At 43.1% G+C, this 20,999-nt stretch overlaps 1 protein-coding gene across 1 annotated transcript in view; it reads right to left on the minus strand.

Annotated features, from left to right (window-relative positions):
* Window positions 1-20,999, minus strand: part of STAB2 (stabilin 2) — a 76,782-nt gene that overhangs the window by 5,906 nt on the left and 49,877 nt on the right. The window contains exons 38-63 of the mRNA XM_065743115.1: window positions 20,588-20,783; window positions 19,965-20,060; window positions 18,993-19,038; window positions 18,341-18,417; window positions 16,729-16,854; window positions 16,124-16,197; window positions 15,542-15,613; window positions 13,417-13,536; window positions 12,828-12,875; window positions 12,084-12,167; window positions 11,859-12,005; window positions 11,340-11,471; window positions 10,939-10,998; window positions 10,300-10,476; window positions 10,126-10,215; window positions 9,195-9,341; window positions 7,963-8,019; window positions 7,454-7,577; window positions 5,963-6,112; window positions 4,043-4,147; window positions 3,540-3,647; window positions 2,893-3,086; window positions 1,761-1,902; window positions 1,291-1,424; window positions 420-585; window positions 188-294 (exon numbers count right to left, since the gene is read on the minus strand). Of these exons, the coding sequence (XP_065599187.1) occupies window positions 188-294; window positions 420-585; window positions 1,291-1,424; window positions 1,761-1,902; window positions 2,893-3,086; window positions 3,540-3,647; window positions 4,043-4,147; window positions 5,963-6,112; window positions 7,454-7,577; window positions 7,963-8,019; window positions 9,195-9,341; window positions 10,126-10,215; window positions 10,300-10,476; window positions 10,939-10,998; window positions 11,340-11,471; window positions 11,859-12,005; window positions 12,084-12,167; window positions 12,828-12,875; window positions 13,417-13,536; window positions 15,542-15,613; window positions 16,124-16,197; window positions 16,729-16,854; window positions 18,341-18,417; window positions 18,993-19,038; window positions 19,965-20,060; window positions 20,588-20,783 (2,979 nt within the window). The remainder of the gene's footprint in view (window positions 1-187; window positions 295-419; window positions 586-1,290; window positions 1,425-1,760; window positions 1,903-2,892; window positions 3,087-3,539; window positions 3,648-4,042; window positions 4,148-5,962; window positions 6,113-7,453; window positions 7,578-7,962; window positions 8,020-9,194; window positions 9,342-10,125; window positions 10,216-10,299; window positions 10,477-10,938; window positions 10,999-11,339; window positions 11,472-11,858; window positions 12,006-12,083; window positions 12,168-12,827; window positions 12,876-13,416; window positions 13,537-15,541; window positions 15,614-16,123; window positions 16,198-16,728; window positions 16,855-18,340; window positions 18,418-18,992; window positions 19,039-19,964; window positions 20,061-20,587; window positions 20,784-20,999) is intronic.

The raw sequence follows: 20,999 nt of genomic DNA on the forward strand, positions 1-20,999 counted from the left end.
TGTCATGAGGAACAACAAAAAGGCTTCTTTTAGTACTAAGGTACTAAGGGATGTGGCTTAGTGGGAAATACTGGTGGTAGGTGGACAGATGGAGGATCTTGGAGGTTTTTTTCAACCTCGTTGATTCTATGACAGCATTTGGGTGCTGTGACAGCCCTGTTAACCCTTCTACCATGGCATGCCATACCTCCAGGAAGTTTGTGAGTGTGGGGAAGGACATCAGCACTTGCAGCAGGTTCCCGCTGCAGGAGGAGCCATCCCCCACGTAGCCTGGCCTGCAGGTGCAGTTCACCTCTGGAAGGCACAAACACAGATGGCTGTGTGAGCCAATGCCCTTATCTAGGAGGTTTTGGGCCTCCTTATGCTTGGCTGCCAGAAGTACTAAAAATAGGGCTACTGCTTCCCTTTGCCATTCTCACCTTTTTCCCTGTAGCAGAAGACATCCCAAGTTTCACTCAGGTTGACCCTTCTCCCATAGTCCACGATGCCAACGTATCCTGCACCACAGTTTGGCGAGGAGAAGGCAGTGGGGTAGCCCACCCTTTGGCCATCCAGCCAGCCAGCTGCACACAAGTGGTATCGTGCCTGCAAGGCCACGAGGGAGAGAAGACAGGGAGAGCTGGGTGGCAGGGCCAGGCCTTCCAGTAGAAAAAAGGGGCAGAATCTGACATCCCCCAGCCCACTTTTGGGAATCTGAGTGAGCTCCCTGCCCTGCAGCCTGCCCTACTTTTGCTGCTCCCTGCTCTTCCAGCCCTTCTGTTTCTGTAGAGAGAGGCTGGCTGTGGTCCAGACTCATATTTTGTGAAAAGTGTCTCCAAACCATGAGCTTTTTCCTTCCTTCTGCAGATGGGAAGGAGCCAGTACAGCACAATCAGTCTGGCTAATGAAAACAAGTTTTATAAACCTGAGGTGTGATGATACGCATCTGACTGACATCAACCATGTGTTGTCTACAGCACACTCAAGGAAAAGAACCTGGAAATCATTCTGCTAAATTAACAGTATAGAAGATCTTATAATTAATACCCTCATGAAAACACTCTGTAAGTCTGACTTTATCCTCTGGAAAACTGGAAACAAGAATTTGGCAATTCAGTTGTTTTCAGTGCTGTATGAGTAGACATGAGCCCCATAACCAGTCTGAAATCTGCTCCCAGCCAAACATACCCTGAATTGGCGGAGGGGAAAGGTGAGAACAGGAAACATATTAGCACTAAGCAGCCCCTTTGCTCCATATACACCGTGGCTATATCCACACTAGGGACTCCTCCTGCAGTGAGCCTACATCACCTTCTGTGCATACAGCAGCTGATTGTATGTGGCAATGGTGGCTGACTCGTTGGCACATGCCTCCTTGGCCTTCTCGTATGTCATTTTGTACTGCCCCTGGGGGGATCGTAAATGGAAAACTCCAACTGTCGTGTCTGCAAAGAGAGAGAGGGACCGGCTTTTCTTGATGGGGCTTCCATTTCTGGATTAAAAATCAACATGCAATAGCAAATATCTGTGACTTTTATAAAATACACTTAGAACAGATAGGGAATCATGGGCAATACTTCTACCTGGAATGCCTTCATCCGTTGCTTCAGACATCTGGTATTGCAAAGTGTTTTATGTTCTAAGCTGAGCTGTACTTCCATTTAACTGTTTCCAGTGGACATAGGTAGAGGACTGGGGAGCTTTCAGACGCAAGGATCCCGGCCAGACAGACAGTGGCATGGGGACAAGAACCTTCCCATCCCATGGTGGGCCATACTCACCTTGGAAGTGGAGATCAGTGCAGTCAGCATCAGGGTGGCACTGCCCGTTGTCCTGCAAGCAGCGGTCGAGAGGAAGCTGCATCACCGAGCAGTTCAGCCCATCACCAATGTAGTTGTTTTTACAGTCACACTTGCGTTTGTCCTGGTTTTGGGGGGAAGAAAAAAGGCCAAGCCAAGTATTTCACTAACATAAAAGTGGTATTTCACGCAACACATTGAACTGTTGCAAAGATGTCACTTGATACAGCCAGGAATGGGCAAACAGAAAAGTTGCTACTAACAACCGTGATTCAACAGACTGCAAACTGTCACACTGATGTTTCTTCTTTTAGGCAGAACATTTCTGCACGCACTTAGGTGTTTTGCTAAATAAATATCAAGGCATAATTCTATCCACAAAGCTAGTAACATGTGTTGGGGAATTATATGATATGTAATTAAGACAAATGGATGACACACCAATCAAAATTATATGTAAATGACAGTGTGGAAGCATGAAATGAATTTAGCAGTCCACTGATCATAATAAATTGAGAACTATAAAACAAGGAAGCTGACACAACCAGGGACTGTGATGGTTAGCAGCTGGAACAGATTAGCAGCAAGGATTTTCTAGATAGTTCCTGGAAGACATATCAGGCAAACCACCAAAATGGAACAGACAGATGATTCCCAAAAGCGTCAAGACAAATTCTGGATCAGAACACTGCCACGTGTTTTCCTCAATTGCTTTGACCTCTCCAGAATCATGTGGCTGCAGGAACTATCTAAGGGTTCAATCAGCCAAGAAGCGATGTTACTCTCCCAGCTGTCCCTAGGTTTAGCCACCAATATCTGTATAATTTCATGCCACCAAACTTGTATTGCAGTATGGATAGCCAACAAGGGAGAGCTGAAAAGAGGACAGAAAAACAAGGCATGCAAAACGTTCTGTCTACTGTAGCACCCTTTTCCTCAGCCCTCATCTGAAAGGATGCCAAATGGTTGTGGAAATTAGTCACATAATGATTGTTTTGAGAAACAGAGGGCTCTGGCAGACATAGAGTGTGATCCATCTGGGAAGAAGACTTCTGTTGGCACAGGGAAGAAGTGTCTCAGACTGTCCTATGAAGACCCAAATCATTCAACTTACAGGTCCTATGACAGTGCAAATTGCATGTTCATGGCAGCCTCCATTGAACCCATCGGCACAAGGGTTAACAGGAAGGCATGTGAAGCCATCTCCTTTGTATCCCTTCTGACAGTTGCAAAAGATCTTCACCCCAAGCTGTGTGCAGTTGGCTGCCTTGTGGCACCCGCCATTGTTTTGTTTGCAAAGGTCTGCAGCTGTGCAAGGAAAAAAAAACACGCACAAATAAAGTTTGCTTTTAAAGGGTTTGTTCCTCTCAAAGGTGAACTACCTTCAGATTTCTATTTATTTATTTATTTATTTTTAAGGCACTTAAAAAATGCTAGAACATCTCTTAGGATAAAAATACTATTTGAGTTTCCTGAGGCACTCCTGCAGTTGCACAATGGCTAACCCTTAGGGTTCTGAATCCCTTGGCAGGTATCTTTCCTTTAAGAGACATAGCACCAACACCCAGAGATTCTGCTTTGCCTCTTGGCAGCCTGGGAAAGCTGCCTTTTAGGGACTCTGCTCCATCCAAGGTGAATTTGGAGGATGTGAGAAACCTGTCTTGAATGTAACTGTTACCACAGTGATGCTACTGAGGATCTCCCTTGCCTAAAACCAGTGAAAATGATCCTATCAGGGCAATACTATGAGTGGGAGCTCACCTGTGCAAGTGATTCCATCCCCATTGTAAAGCGGCTTGCACTGGCATGTGTTGTTCTCCATGCAGACAGCGTTGGCAGAGCAGCTTGGAGAACACACTGGTGGCAAGGCTGTGGGGAAGGCAAAACAGCTGGGATGTAGCTGGTAATTGCTTTGCAATACTCTTGTTTCACACCCTCATGCAAGTCTCGCTAACCAGAAAACTTGTGATTTTTTTTTTGTGACTGACAAACTCTTGGGTAGTACTTCCAGGGAGGCGAGTGCTCATATTCCCATCTCATGCAGGGGAGACAGGGAGGTGAGGGATTTGTTCACAGTCTGAAGCAGTGTTAGGGATGCTGTTCCTATCTCCAAATCTGTGCTCTTGGGACTCCCTTAGTCACCAGTGAGAGCTTCGACATTATCAGCACTTTTTCACTCTTGTCTGTACAAACCCTCTGTTGAGTTGCAAATGCTGTCAACCTCTGTATTCAAGTAACAGAGATCAGGGAGCAGAGGCAGATACCTAGCTTGTTTTCACACAGCCGGCCAGTCCATCCCGTCTCACAGAAACATCGTCCTGTTCCTGAATATCCTTCCTCACACTGCCCGTTGTTCTTGCATTCGCAGGCTGCCAAAGAAACACACAGGGATCATTTACAGAATTGCCATTGGGAAAGTGGAAGATATTTCCCCAAAGAAGCCTACCTTAGACTCTCAGTTTAGATATAGTATTATCTAGAAGTAATTTAGCTAACTCTGACCTTACTGCTTTTCACCATGAGTTGAGTCAAACAGAGGACCTTATTGCTCAGGGCAGTTGGACAAATTCCATTCTCAGTAGTTCTCAAGCCCTTTCAGTTCTACTCTGACCTGCATGGTCTGAGCTCAGAGCTGATCCTGCTTTGGGCACAGGTTAGACTGGAGACCTCTTGTCATCCCTTGCAACATGAGTTATCCCCTGATCTTATGGCTGTAGAACTGGCATTAGTTCAACATGCCTCTGAAAATGTGTATTGACTTGCATAGTGATTGGAGTAGAAAACCTCCCAAAGAACTATAGCAGGAAGGAGTTTATGTCTGAGGTAAAGACAGCCTCATCCAGTCCTAATAAGCATCAGCTGCAAGTTGTAGGGAAGCCCTCAGCCAGAGCAGACTGTGGCCTGCAGGAAGAGAGAGTTTGGTTGCTGTACAGGATAAAGTCGGTCTGATCAAGGAAGTAATGAAGTTAGTAAGCTTTGCTGTAAAATATAGGTAAGTTATGTGTAATGTGTTCTTCAGGTTTTATGTGTTTTTGCTTTTGGCTTCTTTAAAATTTATGGTGTGTTACCCCTTGTGCCCTGGAGATTCTTTTAAATCTATAGGTGATGTTTTTCTCCACTCTTCTGGTGCTGTTATAACTTATATACTGAGTCCCTCTTAAAAATTGTTGATAGCTGTCTGTTTTATAATGTAACCAAGAACCATCCTTTCTTGCCTTGTCTCTCAAATAGTCCTTTTTAAAGAGGGTTATATGAGATTTGGTCAGGCTTTGATTCTGTGAAAACCTGTTCCTGCTGTAAAGGAGTTTCAGTCCTTTGGCTTTCTTCCATTTAGTTTGATTACCTGATTCTTGGTCAACATAAGTATGTACTGAAAAGAAAAAGGCAGTAAGACACTTTTTTTCCCATTAGTTACCATAATTTGAGTTTCAGGAAAGCAGTTCTCGTAGAGCTTGTGCTACAATGCACTGTAAAATGGATAAGCTGGTGACATGAGTATTCCTGAACACTGGTATCCAAACAAGGTATGTTACTTTAATCCTAAAGATATCCAGGTTGTAACCTCTGGTCCTATGTGTCTTGTGAGTGCCACAGGTGTATGCAATTAGAATGGAAGAGTTAACTTTGAAGCTTCTAATCTGAAGGCTTTATGTTGGGAAAGCATTTCAATTTAAAGGATGATGTTGATCCTGGTTTACCAAAGTTACATTTAAAACCATAGCTAGGTGGATATGTGAGCAGTTTCTTGGCTGCCCTCCCTCTTCACAAACTGATTTCAATTCAGAGTCCTTCTTCTCTTTTGCAAAAGCAGTGCATGGCCTTGGCCTCCTGTGATCTTTGAGGAGCCATTTTGCTAACTAAAATACTGACCTGTCTTGCATGAGGATGAGTGGGAAAGCACTGTAGGTGAAGCTGTTTGATGACAGAGGCCCTGACTCAGTTCCCTTTTACTTACATACCATGCAAAAAATAGCAGGAGCTCTGCACAGAAAGTAAGAACACCTGTGTCTCCACTGCCTTTTCCTCCCTTTTGAGACCTTGTGTCATCCTTCTGTTTAAAGAGGTGCTCAAGAGAAATGTTAGTGTTGAAAAAAGGAAGCATCTTTTTTGTTTACTCAAAACCACATCATAGAATGGTTCAGCCTTGAGGTGGGCAGTAGTATGGAAATGAGACATAGACATACGCCTGCAGCTCGAGCCGTATCTGCCTGGCAAGCACAGCTCACACGAAGTCCCATTGAAGCCACTGTAGCAGTGACACTCTCCTGTCCCAGTGTAGCCATCATCACAGTAGCCATGGCTATTGCACGGTGTCTCTGGACCCCCTGGGCAAGCTGAAAAGTTAAAAATAATAAAAGAAGGTCTGTAAAACCTTAAAAAATAATGCCTATAAATGCATCTCTGCTAGGGTTTGTAAAAGCAGCTCTGACAGCAAACTTCGTGCTCTGAGGTCCACAATGTGCTTTTACAAATCCTGTCAGAAAGGTGCAGTGTACCCTTCCAGCCCCATTGCTGTTAGCTACAGCCCACTCACTCAGGACATGCTTGTGCCAGTGGTGAGCAGCGCTTCCCAGCCCTTGCCCAAGTCCATGCTGACCCTGTGGGTGCTGGTGGGAGCCTTTATACTGCTTCTCCATGGTGCTGGCACATGAAGTAGCACACAGAACATTAGTGTATGCTAACAAAGAGCTGGGGATAAAACCACCCAAATTCTCAGATCTCCATAAAACCACAATTCCTGAGCTTTCAGCCAAGGTGGGTGTGCTTGCAGGTGGATGAGGAGCACCGCTCAGGTGCCTGCACATCCTATTGCCACAAACCTCCTGTCTCTTTTTTGGGTTGAAAAGACTTTCAGCTGGTGACTGATTAAGACACTGTGTGAATAGTTACAGTAGAACTATCTTTGCTCTTTATAGCATTCACTGAGTTCACTACTAACACGGGATTTGAAACTTGCTGTAAGTGGGGGAAAAGGATACTTTTTGCAGTGAAAGGGTGGTAATACTCTGTTCATTTGTTCTTGTGAAGGAGTCCCCTTGTCTTACAGTTGTTCTCTCCTAAAGCTTCCTATGTTGGAGGCATGGATGTGGGCCTTTTGGAGACACAAAAAGACAGGCTGAGAGAGCTGGGGCTGTTCAGCCTGGGGACGAGAAGGCCTGGGGAGACTTGAGAGCAGCCTTCCAGTATCTAAAGCGGGGTTGTAAGAAGGAAGGGAACACTCTTTATCAGGGTCTGTTGAGATAGGACAAGGGGATGTTTCAAACTAAAAGGGAGGAGATCTAGACTGGATATAAGGAAGGAATGTTTCTATGTTAAGGCACTGTAACATGTTGCCCAGTGTTGGTGGATTCCTGACCCTGGAGACATCCAAGGTCAGTCCGGAGGGGCTCTGAGCACCTTGATCTAGCTGTAAATGTCCCTGTTTGTCGCAGGGAAGCTGGGCTAAATACCCTTTAAAGATCTTTTCCAACTCAAATATTCTATGCTCTCAGCTCACTCAGTTCACATTTCCATAGCTGTTAAGCCACAGGTGCCCACTCCTCCAGAGCGCTGCATGCTCCTCATGGAAAATACTGCAGCTACTGCTGCAGAGATGCTTTTGTTCCCTCCTCCTTCCAACTGTTGCCCCAGAGAAGCACTGGCCTTCCTGTCCTACTTACTGGGTGCTGCCCTACCTTGGCAGTCGGGCCCAAAGTACCCCTTGCAGCACTTGGCCGTGTGGATGACCATGGAGCAGTTCCTGCGGCAGCCATCCCTCCGTAGCCCATAGGAATCATATGTGCACCGGTAGATCCCTTCCTGGGTGTCGTGCACAGCAGTGCAGAGAGGCAGAAAACATAGGAAGATGAGTGCCATGTGGAGGTTTGGTTATTTTTTAATCACCATTTCTGATATGCACTGAATTAAAATATATTGCAAGAAGTTACCATTTTTCCCACATAGCTTGCTAAGCTCGGCTAATGAGGGAGTGCTCTGAAGCACTTGATGCAAGAGATGCCATGTGAGACCAACAATCATCCTATGCCCAGCATGCCTTGGGACAGCATTTTGTTATCACATAAGAGTATGATTTCACTGCTGATTTTTTTCCCCTTTTTTGCCAAGTAAATTATTCTAATTTGCATGTATGAAGTACAGAGCTGAGCAAGTTAGGCAGCTTAAATGCAAGATTTTAAAGTATTACCTTTGGTTTCGTCCCTGGAGGGCATTTGGCACTACTGAAACAGCTAGCACAGTACCCCTGTTGTACAAAATGGAAAGGAAAAAAAAGCATACTGTCAACAAAAGGCTATTTGGAGGGGACAGAAAGTGTCTGTTTTGTGTGAGCAGTAAATATGAGTAGAAAAGAATGTGGGTTTATCACACTGAAAACAGAACATAGCTTTGGAGAAAGGAGAGGAGAACAACAACAAAATAGTTGCATAGATTTATTGCCATGAAATGCAAGAAATGAACGTTTGTCTCAGAACAAATCTAGTCCTGGTCTAAACAAATAAGAAAATGAGATTGTGGATATTCTTCAAATAAATATTCACATGAGGTGCATTAGGTTTGGGTATCTAATTTGAAGTACTAGTAATTGGTTACTTCTTGGGAAGCACTGATTTGATCTGGGGGAATGATATCCATTTCAATTAACAAAATAAGGAAACGAGGTAACTAACTGAAGCAGATGGACTATGAAAAGTTGTTGGTTTTATGACTGAAATATGAATTCCAATAAGATGTTTTTAGAATGTTTACACGAAAGTATATTTAATTCTGAGTGATTTTTTTTAATACATTTTGAATTAAGCTAAAGTAAATTTGGTCTTTCAACCATTTGAAAATGTTTTGGTTTGGAAATAATGAAATTAACAGAAGTTTTAGAAACAAAACCACAATCTGGGGAGCAAAGGTGCATAAGCCTAACAGGAGATCTCCGTTTTGTCACCATCATTTTGTCCACTTCTGTCATCAAATGCCCACCCTCTCAAAAATGCCATCAGTAGGGTATTTAAGGCCAATGATGAATCTCATAGAACTTCCTTCTCCACCTGGAAGCTAACATGACCCTTTCTGGCAGTGCAAGTGTGCCCTGTTTGTGCTGGGAGCATCTGAAGATCAATGGGTTTCAAAACTTCCTGATTTTAGGACATGTTGAAATTCATGGAAGAAACCTCCTCCAGGCTATGACTGTGCCTGTTGAGGTGTGTTGAGTGTTATTTCTGTGAAAGCAAGAAATGTGAGAAACTGAGAACCTGTCTCCAGCAGGTGTGACGGAGACAAAGCACAGGTGAAGGCAACCTGAAGGGACCCAACCTCACTAGTGCCAAAGCTGTTGTGGGCACTGACCCATGTCCTTCTGCAGACAGGGTTTGGCCCACGGGCTGTGTCTTCGGTGAGTGAGAGCGTGACAGGAAAAGATGGACTGACCATGATGTCCACGGTGAAGAAGCTGTCGCAGCGGCCCCCCAGGCTTGGGTCCATCAGCAGGCAGTCTATGCCATATGCAATGCCCCCATCAAACTCCAGCTGCCGCTGCACGATTTTGCATTGTCTGTCATTCAGGAATAGGGTGCCCTGAGAGAGGAGATGGGGAGAGGATGTGACAAATGCTGAGGCTGTTTTCTGTCGGGACAAACTGGATCCAGAACCTGAATGTGAATCAGGGAGGATTCTCTCCCTGTAGGAATGCTCCTGATGTGCAATTGTGTGTCAAGCTGTCCTTAGGTAATGCTGATGGCTGCAGGCTCTTGAAACCAATTTAGGAACTTCTTTTTCTAGGATTCACAGTGCTAAAATATCACTGATGGGAAGATCCTTTTCCTTTCCTCTAGTTGACAGGCTGACCTCAAGTGCATTTTGGCTTGGCTGTATTTTCAGAGGCAGATGCTTGTTAGAGAACATGTGGGTATGGTTGATATGTTTGCAGAGAACAACTGCTGCAGTTTTGGCTTGATGTGTTGTATACATATCTACTATTTCAGCCTGTAAGTGATCACAGACCAGAGTCTGCATCCAGATTCACAAGACTTCTGCAAAGCCAGGTTCATCCTAATAGTTTGTATTTCATTTTAGGAGAAATCAGTGTGCTATTGTTTATCTTTTCAGGTAACTGAGATCTGTTTTGAAGAAGTAGCATTACAGGAGAGAAAATGACAGCTTTGAAAACTCTTGCAAACCAACTAGCATGCGAAAAGGGGTAGGGTGGATGCCCCAGTTTTGTGGCTGTTGATGTGGACTGACAAGAAGCAATTTAGTTTTGGTGTCGCTCTAGGGAGTGTACACAGGCACAGCAGGGTCTGTATGAGCTGGTCTCACGGCAGAGGTGAGGGGTGAAGGTGCTGGCTTGGAAAATACTTACAATCTCTTTGTTATCCCCACAGCTAATGCTGAGGTTGGAGCCCTGCAGAGTCTTCAGCAAGGTGGAGCGGGGGAGTTGGTAGGCTAACACCTGGAAAAGAAGCAGAGAGATGTTTGTGTTCAGGCTTGCTCGTCTCAACCCTGGCAATGCTCCTAAAAAAAACATAGGTCTCACCTCAGCATTGCGGACAATGTGGAATTTGAGATACTGCACCAGTTTGTCTGTGTTGGACTTTTTGAAGAGGAAGTCCTGCTGCTCCTGGGGCAGCCCGCGGATAGCTGCATCCGTGGGCCAGAAGAGTGTCACAGGTTTGTGAATGGGATCACTGATCAACCCAAGCAATCTGTTTTTCTGCAACAGGCAAAATACTTCTCTGTGTGAGTATATTAATGCTCTCTCTGAAATAACACTGACTGTATGAGGTGAATACTGGTATAACTGGGATGCAATGGTTACTGGGATGCAATGGTTACTGGCTTGCAAGTGTTGTGACTTTGAAAACCACTGTAGAGTTGCCCAAGTTGAGCTGTACAACCCAGTTTTCTGAAGTGCTTCAGCTGTCCACCCAAAGTCGTGGTGTGGGCCCAAATTTGGGCTCAGTCACATTTGGTTCAAACACTGGCCATGTGATTTGACTTACTGTAGGACAGAGCTGAGCTGGGAGGTGAAAGCCAGCTGCAAGTTCAAGTTTTTGTCTCAACTGAGCATCATCCTGTCAGTGAGGTGTGCCATGTCTGTGCCTTTTTGTTGCTGTTTTTTTTTTTTAACCATTTTAAACATTTGCCTAATGGCTTCTGATTCTTGTGCACTTACCTCTAGCAAACTGCTGAACAGGACATATCCATGTTTGGCTGCAACCATTTCAAGGCTTTCCTACAAAGAAAGGACTAGCTGGTAGATTAATCTAATAAATACATTATATATGTATTTAAAAAACAGATACTGTCTTGATTTCCCCTTAAAGTATTGTTTCTTTTTGTGATAAAAGCCATTGTAGAAGCCCTGGGCAGAAGTCCTCTTACACTGTTCTTAGCATTAATGCAATTCCTGAATGAATTTGTAATATGGCATGTGACTTCTTTGCCAGGGTCAAACTATCTTTATAGAAGTTCTTCTTAGTATCATTACTTTATTTAAGACTTGCGTAGTAACAACAGTCACTGTTAGATAATGTAAAAGTCCCATAGCAGAGAATGATCATGAGCCACACTTACCCTCTTAGAACCTGGGGGGAAGTCCTGAATATGTGATGGGACCAGGATTTGGTTTATGACATGAATCACGCCATTTGTGCCAATGGTGTCACTGGATATGATCTCAGCTTTATTGTTCAAATACAGAGAGTTCTGAAAAAGCAATTAGAAATATTTTCTGTGGACTCTTTTTGGATGGTGAGGCTGTGCCAAATTTCTTTGACGTGGTGACCCATCTTTATGTGCAACAAGTAGTGGCTTCAGTTTTAATAAATTACCCCTTGACGTTGCAAGCATGATAAACGTGGAAAACAATGGAAATGAAACCCAGGGTTGGAAGGTAAATCTCAAAGCAAAATTGACATAACTGCAGCCTTATTGTGGCAGGTAAGTACCGTGCATTTTGGCTAAACACTTTTTGGACTTTTTAAAATACTGCATTTATTTTTATGCATCAGATAAGATAGGGAAACGATTCATTTTTGAAAAAAGGCTAAATGAGCTCAGCCTGTTCAAACCATTACCTCTTTGCCACATTACCTGAGTGTAGCTGATCTGTATGGGGTCCCCGTGCAGAGAGGTGACATTTGTGACTGTTGTCAGGTCGCTGCGCAGCAGGCTGGCACAGCCCACCATATGGTACCTGAGGATTTGAGCCATCACCCCTTTGTCAAGCCATCCCTTCACCTACAACAGAAAGTAGAGGAATTGAGAAGCAGCTGAGCAAGATGCCTCCATCTGAGCACTCATGGCCTTCTTACTTACTCGCTGGTCGCTGTTTAATACGTTGGTGTGAGGTATGAACACGGTGAAAGGGCCCGGGCCAGCCATATCTCTGATGGACAAGGCCTGCCAGATTGGATGGGACAAAAGCAGAACAGAGTCATCAGTTTGCAGCGATCACTGGTAATATAAAATAAGCAGAGAGTTCTTCTGAAGTGGAATGAATTCACCCATCTACCATGGCAGCAGAACTGAAGCTAGAATAAGTCTTTGGCTAGTGCACCAATATATGTAGATCTGTGCTGTTCTGAGATTGTGGGTAAACAATTGCTCCCGCCATTCACTGGAAAGCAGTGACAACTGGTAATCCACATCAGCATCCTGTGATGTTTCAGACATCTGGAGTTGGTGTAGGAAAATGAAAATTCAACAGTGGTGATAGAAGGTTGATATTCACTCACATCAGAATTTGAGAGAGAAGTGCTTGAAAGTCTTACACTGAATGGGTGGAAGTTCCAGTTTTATGCCTGGTCAGAAGGCCTTACATTTCCCTGGGATCCTAGGAATTTATTATCCTCTTGAGGTTTTTAATAGCAGTTAACAGTTTAAATCAGAGCATGATTCTATGATCTCTGATGTTAATGGTTTGTGATCCAAACCCAGTACCAATTACATACAAGGATTTTGGCCTAGGTCTTTGATATGCATCAGATCCCTGCCCGTTTTCCTCCTGCGTACCCCAAGGCAAAACAAACAAACAGAAAAAAAAGCCAGCACTTTTCTTACCTCTAAATGAAAATAAAATGTAGATGTGTTGGAGTTCCTGAGAAGTTCCTGCAATCAAGAACACAACCATGTAACAGTGCTGCAAATTTGAACCAACACGTGTGGAACGCAACTGTGCAGCATGTGAAAAAGTGGGAACTTGTAGCTTAGAGTTAATGCTCCCATTGCATCTCTTCCACTCTTGCCTTGCTCTATAAAATAACAAGCTTCTCCGAAACTTAAAACTACCAGTAGTAGTGTGCTAGTGCTGCACTTGTAACTATCGTCCATCAGCGTAGTGGTTTTCTCTTGAAGCTCTGTCATCATTAAAGAGATCCCGTAAGACAAACTTTAAGTAGCTTCTTAGTACTGGAGGGCTGCAAATGCACTATCTATTATAACCTTTTTTTTGTTGTTGTTATTTAGCAATACCCAGTTCCTACTCCTGGGTTCTTGGATTAGGTTAATTGCAATTTTTTATAAGTTGGCAACCCTAGCCCAGAAAAAAAATAAAATGAAAATAATAAAGGCATGTTTTCAAGAGATAAGTTTTGTATTCAATGACTATGTGAAGAGCGAGAAAGGACAGCAGATATATGCAATACTTCACCCGGTGGATGTTGCCTCGGCATTTAAACCCATCTCCAATGTAGTTCGGTTTGCAGGTGCAGGTCCGTTCTGTTAGCTCAGTGTCTTTACAGATGGCAAATTCACTGCAGCCTCCATTATTCTTGTAAGATCAAAATTGAAAATATTCCTTTGTTTCCAGGTGGAATAAAATAATTCTGATTCATCATTTTTATTTCCATATGTATTGGTTAGGAAGATTGTTTTCAAAGCAGCTTTTTGAAACCAGATTTTACAGACACTTATAACTGTATGTATCTATTCTTGCAAAAAAACAAAGAGCATTCAGTGCACCTAAGAAGCAATGTAACTCTTCTTTTACCAGATAATGTGCTTTGGAAGCAGAGGTGCACCCCAGCAGTGCTTACCCCTGGGAAGCTCTGAGCTGAGGGGTTCAGGCCTTTGGCTCATCAATAGTCTGTTGATCCCACTAAGCACCTTAGCCTACATTAAAGATTTTATTCTGGACATGACAGCAAATCAGGAAAAACCAAAGCAGTCTTGTTTTCTTTTGTGTGCTTGTTTTTGGTGTTCTTCTCCATGTGGTTCATCCCTTGCCATGGACAGAGGAGTGAAAACTCCTTTGAGAGTTCTCAGCGGGGGCCTGGACATAGGTAGTGTTTGGACATGCTAGCTCTTTTTATTTTGCTAGCTGTAGGCAAATTGTTGGCAATCTTGGGTTTGTCATAGCTTCTCATGAAGCTTTGCTGCAGAGAGGTTTGGCCATATTGGAGCCAGTTTAGTCTCTGGTCTGACAGTAACAAATCTCAAGGCTAATTTTTTAAAATGGCATGATTAGTAATGTGGAAGGTTGCTAGAACATGGCATAGAAAAAAGCATAGGACATGATGACTCATAATTTTGAGCAGTCTTTCCTGTAGCTTCTGTCTTTGCCCTTACTCTTTCATCTCAGCAACCTTTCAAGGTTAGAGAAAGTCTGCTGACAGATCAGGCAGGGAGCATAAGAATTATTGTCACTGTGCTCAGAGCACAAAGAATTAATGTGTATGGGAGAGTGGGTATGTCCTTGCTGCAGCTTGCCAAAAGACATTCAATGCAGCTGGTGCAGAGCACTGCGTTGCTTGAAAATACCATGACTTGCAGAGGATGTGTGAAATGAAAGTGGCTAAATCTCAGGTGAAAGACAGAGTGGGGAATGTCGTGGGAAGGCCTGGGATGCAAGTTGTGAGGGCTAAGAAGGAAAGTAGTTTGCCCTGAGAAGATGCTCTTATTTATTTTTATTTTTAAGTGTGCGGGGCTCTGGTCTTTGCTCCATGGGAGTTTTTCAGCTGAGGCTGGGGCCTCCACCAGGAACTTCTACTCCAGTCAGTTCTCCAAGCAACCATTTGTCCCAGTATGAATTTCACTGACAGCGATCCAGCAATGGTGAGGACTTAATGCTCTGATTTGGATACAGAAACTTGAGCCTGAAAGCAGTATGTATTCGTTGTCACTTCTCTATTAAGCTGGCTGCCCAGATGTGGTCCTATATCACACTGGAGAGTGTAGTGACTAAAGAATTCTGAAAATAAATGTTGGTTTTGACCTACCATAGGGGTTCCTTTTGCTTCTCAATCATCTAGCTCCTAGAACAGCTATAACATACCCCCTGAGCGTCCCCATTATATATGTATTCTTTTTCATTGTAGGTAAGTAATAGTTCACCCTGATTTTTTTCCTCATAATAGCTAAAATATTGGTTAGACCTTTGGGACATGGACACAAATTTAGATGGTGGCTTTTCATAGGAATTCCATCATCTACTGAGAAGGTATGATTCACACGTTGCCATTACAATCTAGGATCCATGTCTCAAGATCTGATTTAAAGTTGTTTCCAAGACTTAGTGATGAGTCCAGGCACATGTATTGTGTCCAGGCTGTGGTCCAGGAAAAACCTACACTGCATACTTTGTTTCCAAAATAGTGTCAGTATGAAAGTGAGTAGTGAAGTGAGCATGTTTTATAAGTAAACAAGTTAACATAAGTAGTTTCTAGGCATGAAAGGGCTGGTTTACCTATCTGAATTAGTTCTGGCTGCATACCAAACCTCAAAATATAATGCTTATAGCAAGATCTTAAATACTCTCTCCTTTAAGTGTTACTTACTTGTGAACATAGATTGATGTATGTGCATCTTTTACCATCTCCAGAGTATCCTTTCAAGCAATTGCAGACTGCCTACAGGAGAAAAACACACACTTTTCACACTTCCTTCCTTGCAGAGCATGCTGTACTTCTGCATGGGAGTCACAGAACACCTAGAGGAGGAGATCCTCATATTCTGTAACTGTTGTATGAGAATTATGATTCTGCCTCTTCTGTTTCTTTGTGAATACATTTGAGCTGGGAGAAGAGCTAGTCTGAAAAATACCTTTCAATAGGCAATTTTTATAACAGTAACAAAAATAATCTGTCAATACTTTGAAAATAACAGTTTCTCAGAGGAAAAACTCCCAAAACCAACTGTTCAAAACAATGAAGTATTTCTTTCACTGAAGTCCAAGATTTCATGTTTGTACAGACTCCCCCTCAGATTTACTTTTGAAGGAAGCATACACATTTTAGAGTCTTTGTTAGGAAATTCAGTTTTCTATTTAACAACAAAGTTGAGATGGGAAAATCTTTCCTTTTTTTCCCACTGAAAATAATTGGTGGACAGTTACTTATGGACACTGACAAAGTACTCACCTGATTGGGTCCTGTCTGGGTGCATTCTGCATTTTTATCACATCCGCCATTGTTCTCCAGACAAGGGTTGATTTCTTTATAAAACAAAGAGAAGCAGTTAAGAATCAGTGGAACTCATTTGATTAGCTGTTTGATATCTCAGTCTGGGTCTTGCTGTTGCTAAAACACTGCCATCAGCACTTTGAAAACCATACCTGGGGGACAGTATGGCTCAACAGTCTCTTCAAATCTTTAAGTCTGCTACTGCCAGAAGAACAGGAATGTATCAACCATTCAAGGTCAGGCTGGAGGGGCTCTGAGCACCCTGATCTAGCTGTAGGTGTCCCTGCTCATTGCAGGAGAGTTGAACTAGATGGCTTTTAAGGCTTCTTTCCAAGTCAAATAATTCTATGATTCTAACCTGCTAATGCTTGGGCTATCTATTTGTCTAGTAGTATCAACTGTGCGGTGCTGCAGAATAGCCTGTTGGGATGCCTTTGGTACGAGAGTCTCCAGTGACAGAAAAATGCACTTCTGGATCATAGCAGAAGACAGAATGTTTTCTATATACAGGAAAGCTCCTGTAATTTTCCTACTGTGATACACATGACACTGGGAATGCTTACCCAAGCAGACTACTCCATCTCCGGTGTACCCAGCTTTGCAGATGCACACTCTGTTTCCGGGTGTTGTTTTTCTACACTCTGCATTGGCAGAACAGCCACCATTGCTGGTCTCACAAGCGTCAATAGCTGAACAGTGATGACAACCCAGATTAAACCAATATGCTTATGTTGACCTTATCTTGTCAGATAAAGTGGTCTTAAAGTTCTAAAGCAATTTGTTGACAACTTCTGAATGTTTCTCATTTAAGGGGTTATAGATACCATTAGTTCCAAATATTTCTTAGCTCTTTTTTATTCCTTTTTATTACTTCTAACTATAAGAGGAAAAGCTGAGGAGATGCATCTGGTCTGGAAGATGAGAATTCATGCGGATTTGGCTTCTGTTAACTTTCTAATTTCTGATCCTGCACATTCTAATCAAACAATAAAAAAGGGCCCTTTGAACTATTCTGCAGATTAAACAGGTGTCTGAAGGTTTTCTTTAGCTTGCCCTATTCTGCACACAGGTCAAATGGCCATCTACTGTGGGCTCCAATACCACCCAGCCCTCCTGTAACAAAAAGTACTGACTGTTACTTGGATGCTTGTGATGTTGCTGCAGTTCTGAATGAGTCAGAAGGTCACAGATGGACTCTTCTTGGCTTCCCAAAATGCAGGGAGAGGGCTTTTTCTGAACTTCGCTGTGTATCAAACCAGCTCAAATATTGCTTTGGTTTTTTCCTCAAAAGACCTCAAATTGCTGTTTCAGCAGCTCTAACAACTAATCTGAGGAGATTATTTTCCTGTAGTTGTTTTTGCCCAGGAGCCCTGTGCAGGGGCATAAGGGTGAGCTCAGAGCCACTAGAGGTGACCTACATCCCCCCAGCTTTTCCTGCACTTGTGAATTTCCTACCAGGAGATTAAAATGGCTTTTGGTTGGTTTGGGTTTGGGATAGCAGCAGTTAAGAGTTCTAAGGTATTCGATTAATATCTTGCCAGCCATTGTCAGTAGACAGATATGTTTCTGTTCCCAAGAACATTAGTATCTTAATGAGCTAGGGATTAGGTAAAGAAACTGTAAAATTATAGTAACTGCAGCCAGAAACAGTCTATCCCATAAATCTTTTTCTCCCAGACTCTTGGAGCCACACACAGGATAAGCTGCTATTGCACTTTTCTGAGGGTCTCTCAGATCTGAATGCCATGAATAAGTTGATTTTATCACTCCAGAAATCTGTACAAGTTCAGAGGGCTGAGGAAATGACAGGGCTATACAGATCCCAACAGCTGAAAGTGCTGTTGTGCCCTGTGTTGATCTCTGTTTGCTGAGCTTTGCTGGATAAAGAGTAAAAGTCATAATCCAGGTTTCATTACCCTGCAAACAATGGGTTGTGCACAGGATGTTCCCTCTCCTCTGTTCTCCCTTAGCACAGTGTCCCACAACTCACAGGCTTTGAGCCCTTTGTTTGCTATGAATCTGCACCTGTTGCACTTTCACTCATTCCCAGAAAACTTGCAGCAATTCCTGTTTTTAACTGATGCACATGGGAGTGCTCCTCTCTCAGTAGCTCCACTGTGACCACTGAGCATTTCAGGCACTCTTTTTAACAGGGAGGAGACCAGGTTTGCTTGCCTGTGCAGAATGTCCCATTCCCTGTGAACCCAGCTGCACACTTGCAATAGGCCATGTCATTCAATAGGAGAAGGCAGCTAGAGACATGAAAGGAGATGGATGTCATTAAAATGGATAAATAAAACATTCAGGTCTTTCATACAGTCCCTATTGCGTAGAAAGAAATGCTTAACTGTGTATTTTGACAGTTACGACCATAAAAATAAACTCAGCCAGACCACGCTTTCAGAATGCATTTTTAGATGTGTCATTTTAAGTATTAACAATGAATGCCTTAGCCATCAAATGTCCTGTTTTCTCAAGCAGAACTCCAGAAATCAGTGCCTGCCCTCTCAAAAGCTGTGCATAAATTTTTGTGCTCATATGGTATTGCCTTCAATATGCAAGTGTAGGTTTACATTTCTTTGCCTATTACATGTAAGACGTGTGTCATTTCCCACTCTTTCCAAATCTCATTTGTTTCCCCTTTCAAACCTTGCATTTTGAAAATTTCATCACTGAATGTAATATTAACGTTATCCTTTCTCTCTGGAGTAGAAAACTTGGGTGTTATCTGCACTGCTGAGAAATCTTCAAAAAGAGAAAGGTTGTTGGTTTTTAAGGGATCCCCATTTTCTCCTCCCTCTTCCAAAAAAGTAGATTTTGTACATACTTGGCACTTGTGTGGCACGTGTTGTTACATGCATCATCTTTGATTTCTGCAAGGGAAAAAAGTGAAGCAGGGATCAGAGCTTTTCAGGTTGTTATTGTTCAAGTTTCCCACTTTTATGTGACCCTCATGCAGAGCTAGAGACTCTGGCTCCTGCACCAGGCAGCCAGCTGCTCATGAGGACTCCAGCCTTCCCTTTGGCTCAATGACTCTGTACAGATCAGTAAGTACCACTTAAATTCAGCTGCAAAGAAACTGCTTGTTAGCATATTGCCTGCAAAAACGCTTCACCTGCTGTCATTTATCTTTATTCTGGTGAGTTTTGCACATGATTAGTTTAATTATGTAAGTTTTTCAAAGTAACTGTAAGTTGCCCAAATTTCATGGAAACCCTGTCAACGTTAGCTATTGGTTTCTCTCATTACTGTTTCCCCCTGAAATTTAAAATAGATATTGAAAGCTATTATTAATGTATTTATATAATTCTTCATTTTCTGCTATTATGCAGAGTTCTGAAATAGTTATTTAATTCATTTTAATTATGTCTGACTAAATATAATTTAATTTGATAGAGGAGCTGTATTAAATCAAGACAGACTGATTTATTTGCTAGTCAATTTTTATTGCATTAGTGAGACCGTAATTTAATATCCAGTGTTGTATAGCTGAATCAACTTATTGAAACCCCTGAGAGTAGTATCTGAGGACCAAAATGTACTTGGTAACTTTGCTTTGCAAAACATATAGCCTTAACCAACAGGATGTTCTAGGACAGAGAATTAGCTAAGTATGGCATTTAAGTCTCATGAACAGCTGACTCTCTATTAGTACAGTGATTAAATCCCTGAGCACAGGCGTGTGGGAAGCTGCTGGATATCTGGTTGTGTCCTTAGGTGCCTGACACCGGTCACTTCTGCAGTTCTGACCTTTCCTAAAATGCTCACTTCTTTACCAGAAAACAAGGAGAGCACTCACCACTCTCACATGTCACTCCCCTCCAGCCAACATCGCATTCACAGGAGCCATCCCCATCGGTCCCACTGCTGCATTTCCCATGGACACATGCACAAGCTGTAGGGAGAGAGATGGGAGGAAACCAGTGTGTAGAATAAATCCAAACTCAAATCTTGCTCTGACCTTTCCTATGATCTCAAATACAGGGACTGAAACTGTATTTTAATGGGAAACATTGGTGAAGTATCAGTGTTCAAGGTGATTATTCATGGAGGATGCTGCACAAAGCCTGCAGAACCCCAGAGCAGAGGTACTGTCTCTACCCAGGGACTTCCCTGAAGAAGATAGTGAGAAAATACAAATACAGGGAAAGATAAAGTTATGATGGAAAGGCTAAGAGGGCTGGCCAGTTAAATCATAAGCAATATAGCTTTCAAGAGTATAGAATGGACACAGATAGAACTAAAGAGGTTTTACCTTTCTCTTGGAGACTTCCCTCAATCAGCTAGAAACCTTATGGACAACACCTTTCTTTTAAAACCAGTCAGGTAGTTAGTCATGCAATCCTCAAAATTTTCCTTCCAACCTCCACCCCTGCATCCCATGACAAGGCCAATAAAGGTGCAGCTCAGGCCACAGAGTACCTTGATCACAGTTACGGCCGTACTTGCCCTCGGCGCAGCTCTCACAGGCCGTGCCCACAAACCCGGTTCCACACTGGCAGATGCCACTGCCATTGATGCCATCTAGGCAGATGCCATTGCCAAAGCAGGCACTGCCTGCCTTGCCAGGGCAGGGCTGGCACTGCTGTCCGAAGAAGCCAGCACAGCACTCCCTGGTCTGCAGAGTAGAGAAAATGGATCAGGATCAGGGCAGCAGGAGCCCTCAAGCATGGTGGTTAAGTAAGAGGCTGCTGGGAATTGTCTCTTGGGTCTGAAGCTGGGTAGAAGGACCTAAAATCCTGGAGTTTAGCAGTGCTTTAGCTCTGCTGTTTTTAGCCTTGCTCCTGATTTTGCTCCCCCAACTCCCCCTGCTGGAACACAGAACCATAGAACC

This window comes from Cyrtonyx montezumae, unplaced genomic scaffold (genome assembly GCF_038088225.1).
Source record: "Cyrtonyx montezumae isolate F1298 unplaced genomic scaffold, pur_monq_1.0 scaffold_3, whole genome shotgun sequence".
Classification (NCBI taxonomy): domain Eukaryota; kingdom Metazoa; phylum Chordata; class Aves; order Galliformes; family Odontophoridae; genus Cyrtonyx; species Cyrtonyx montezumae.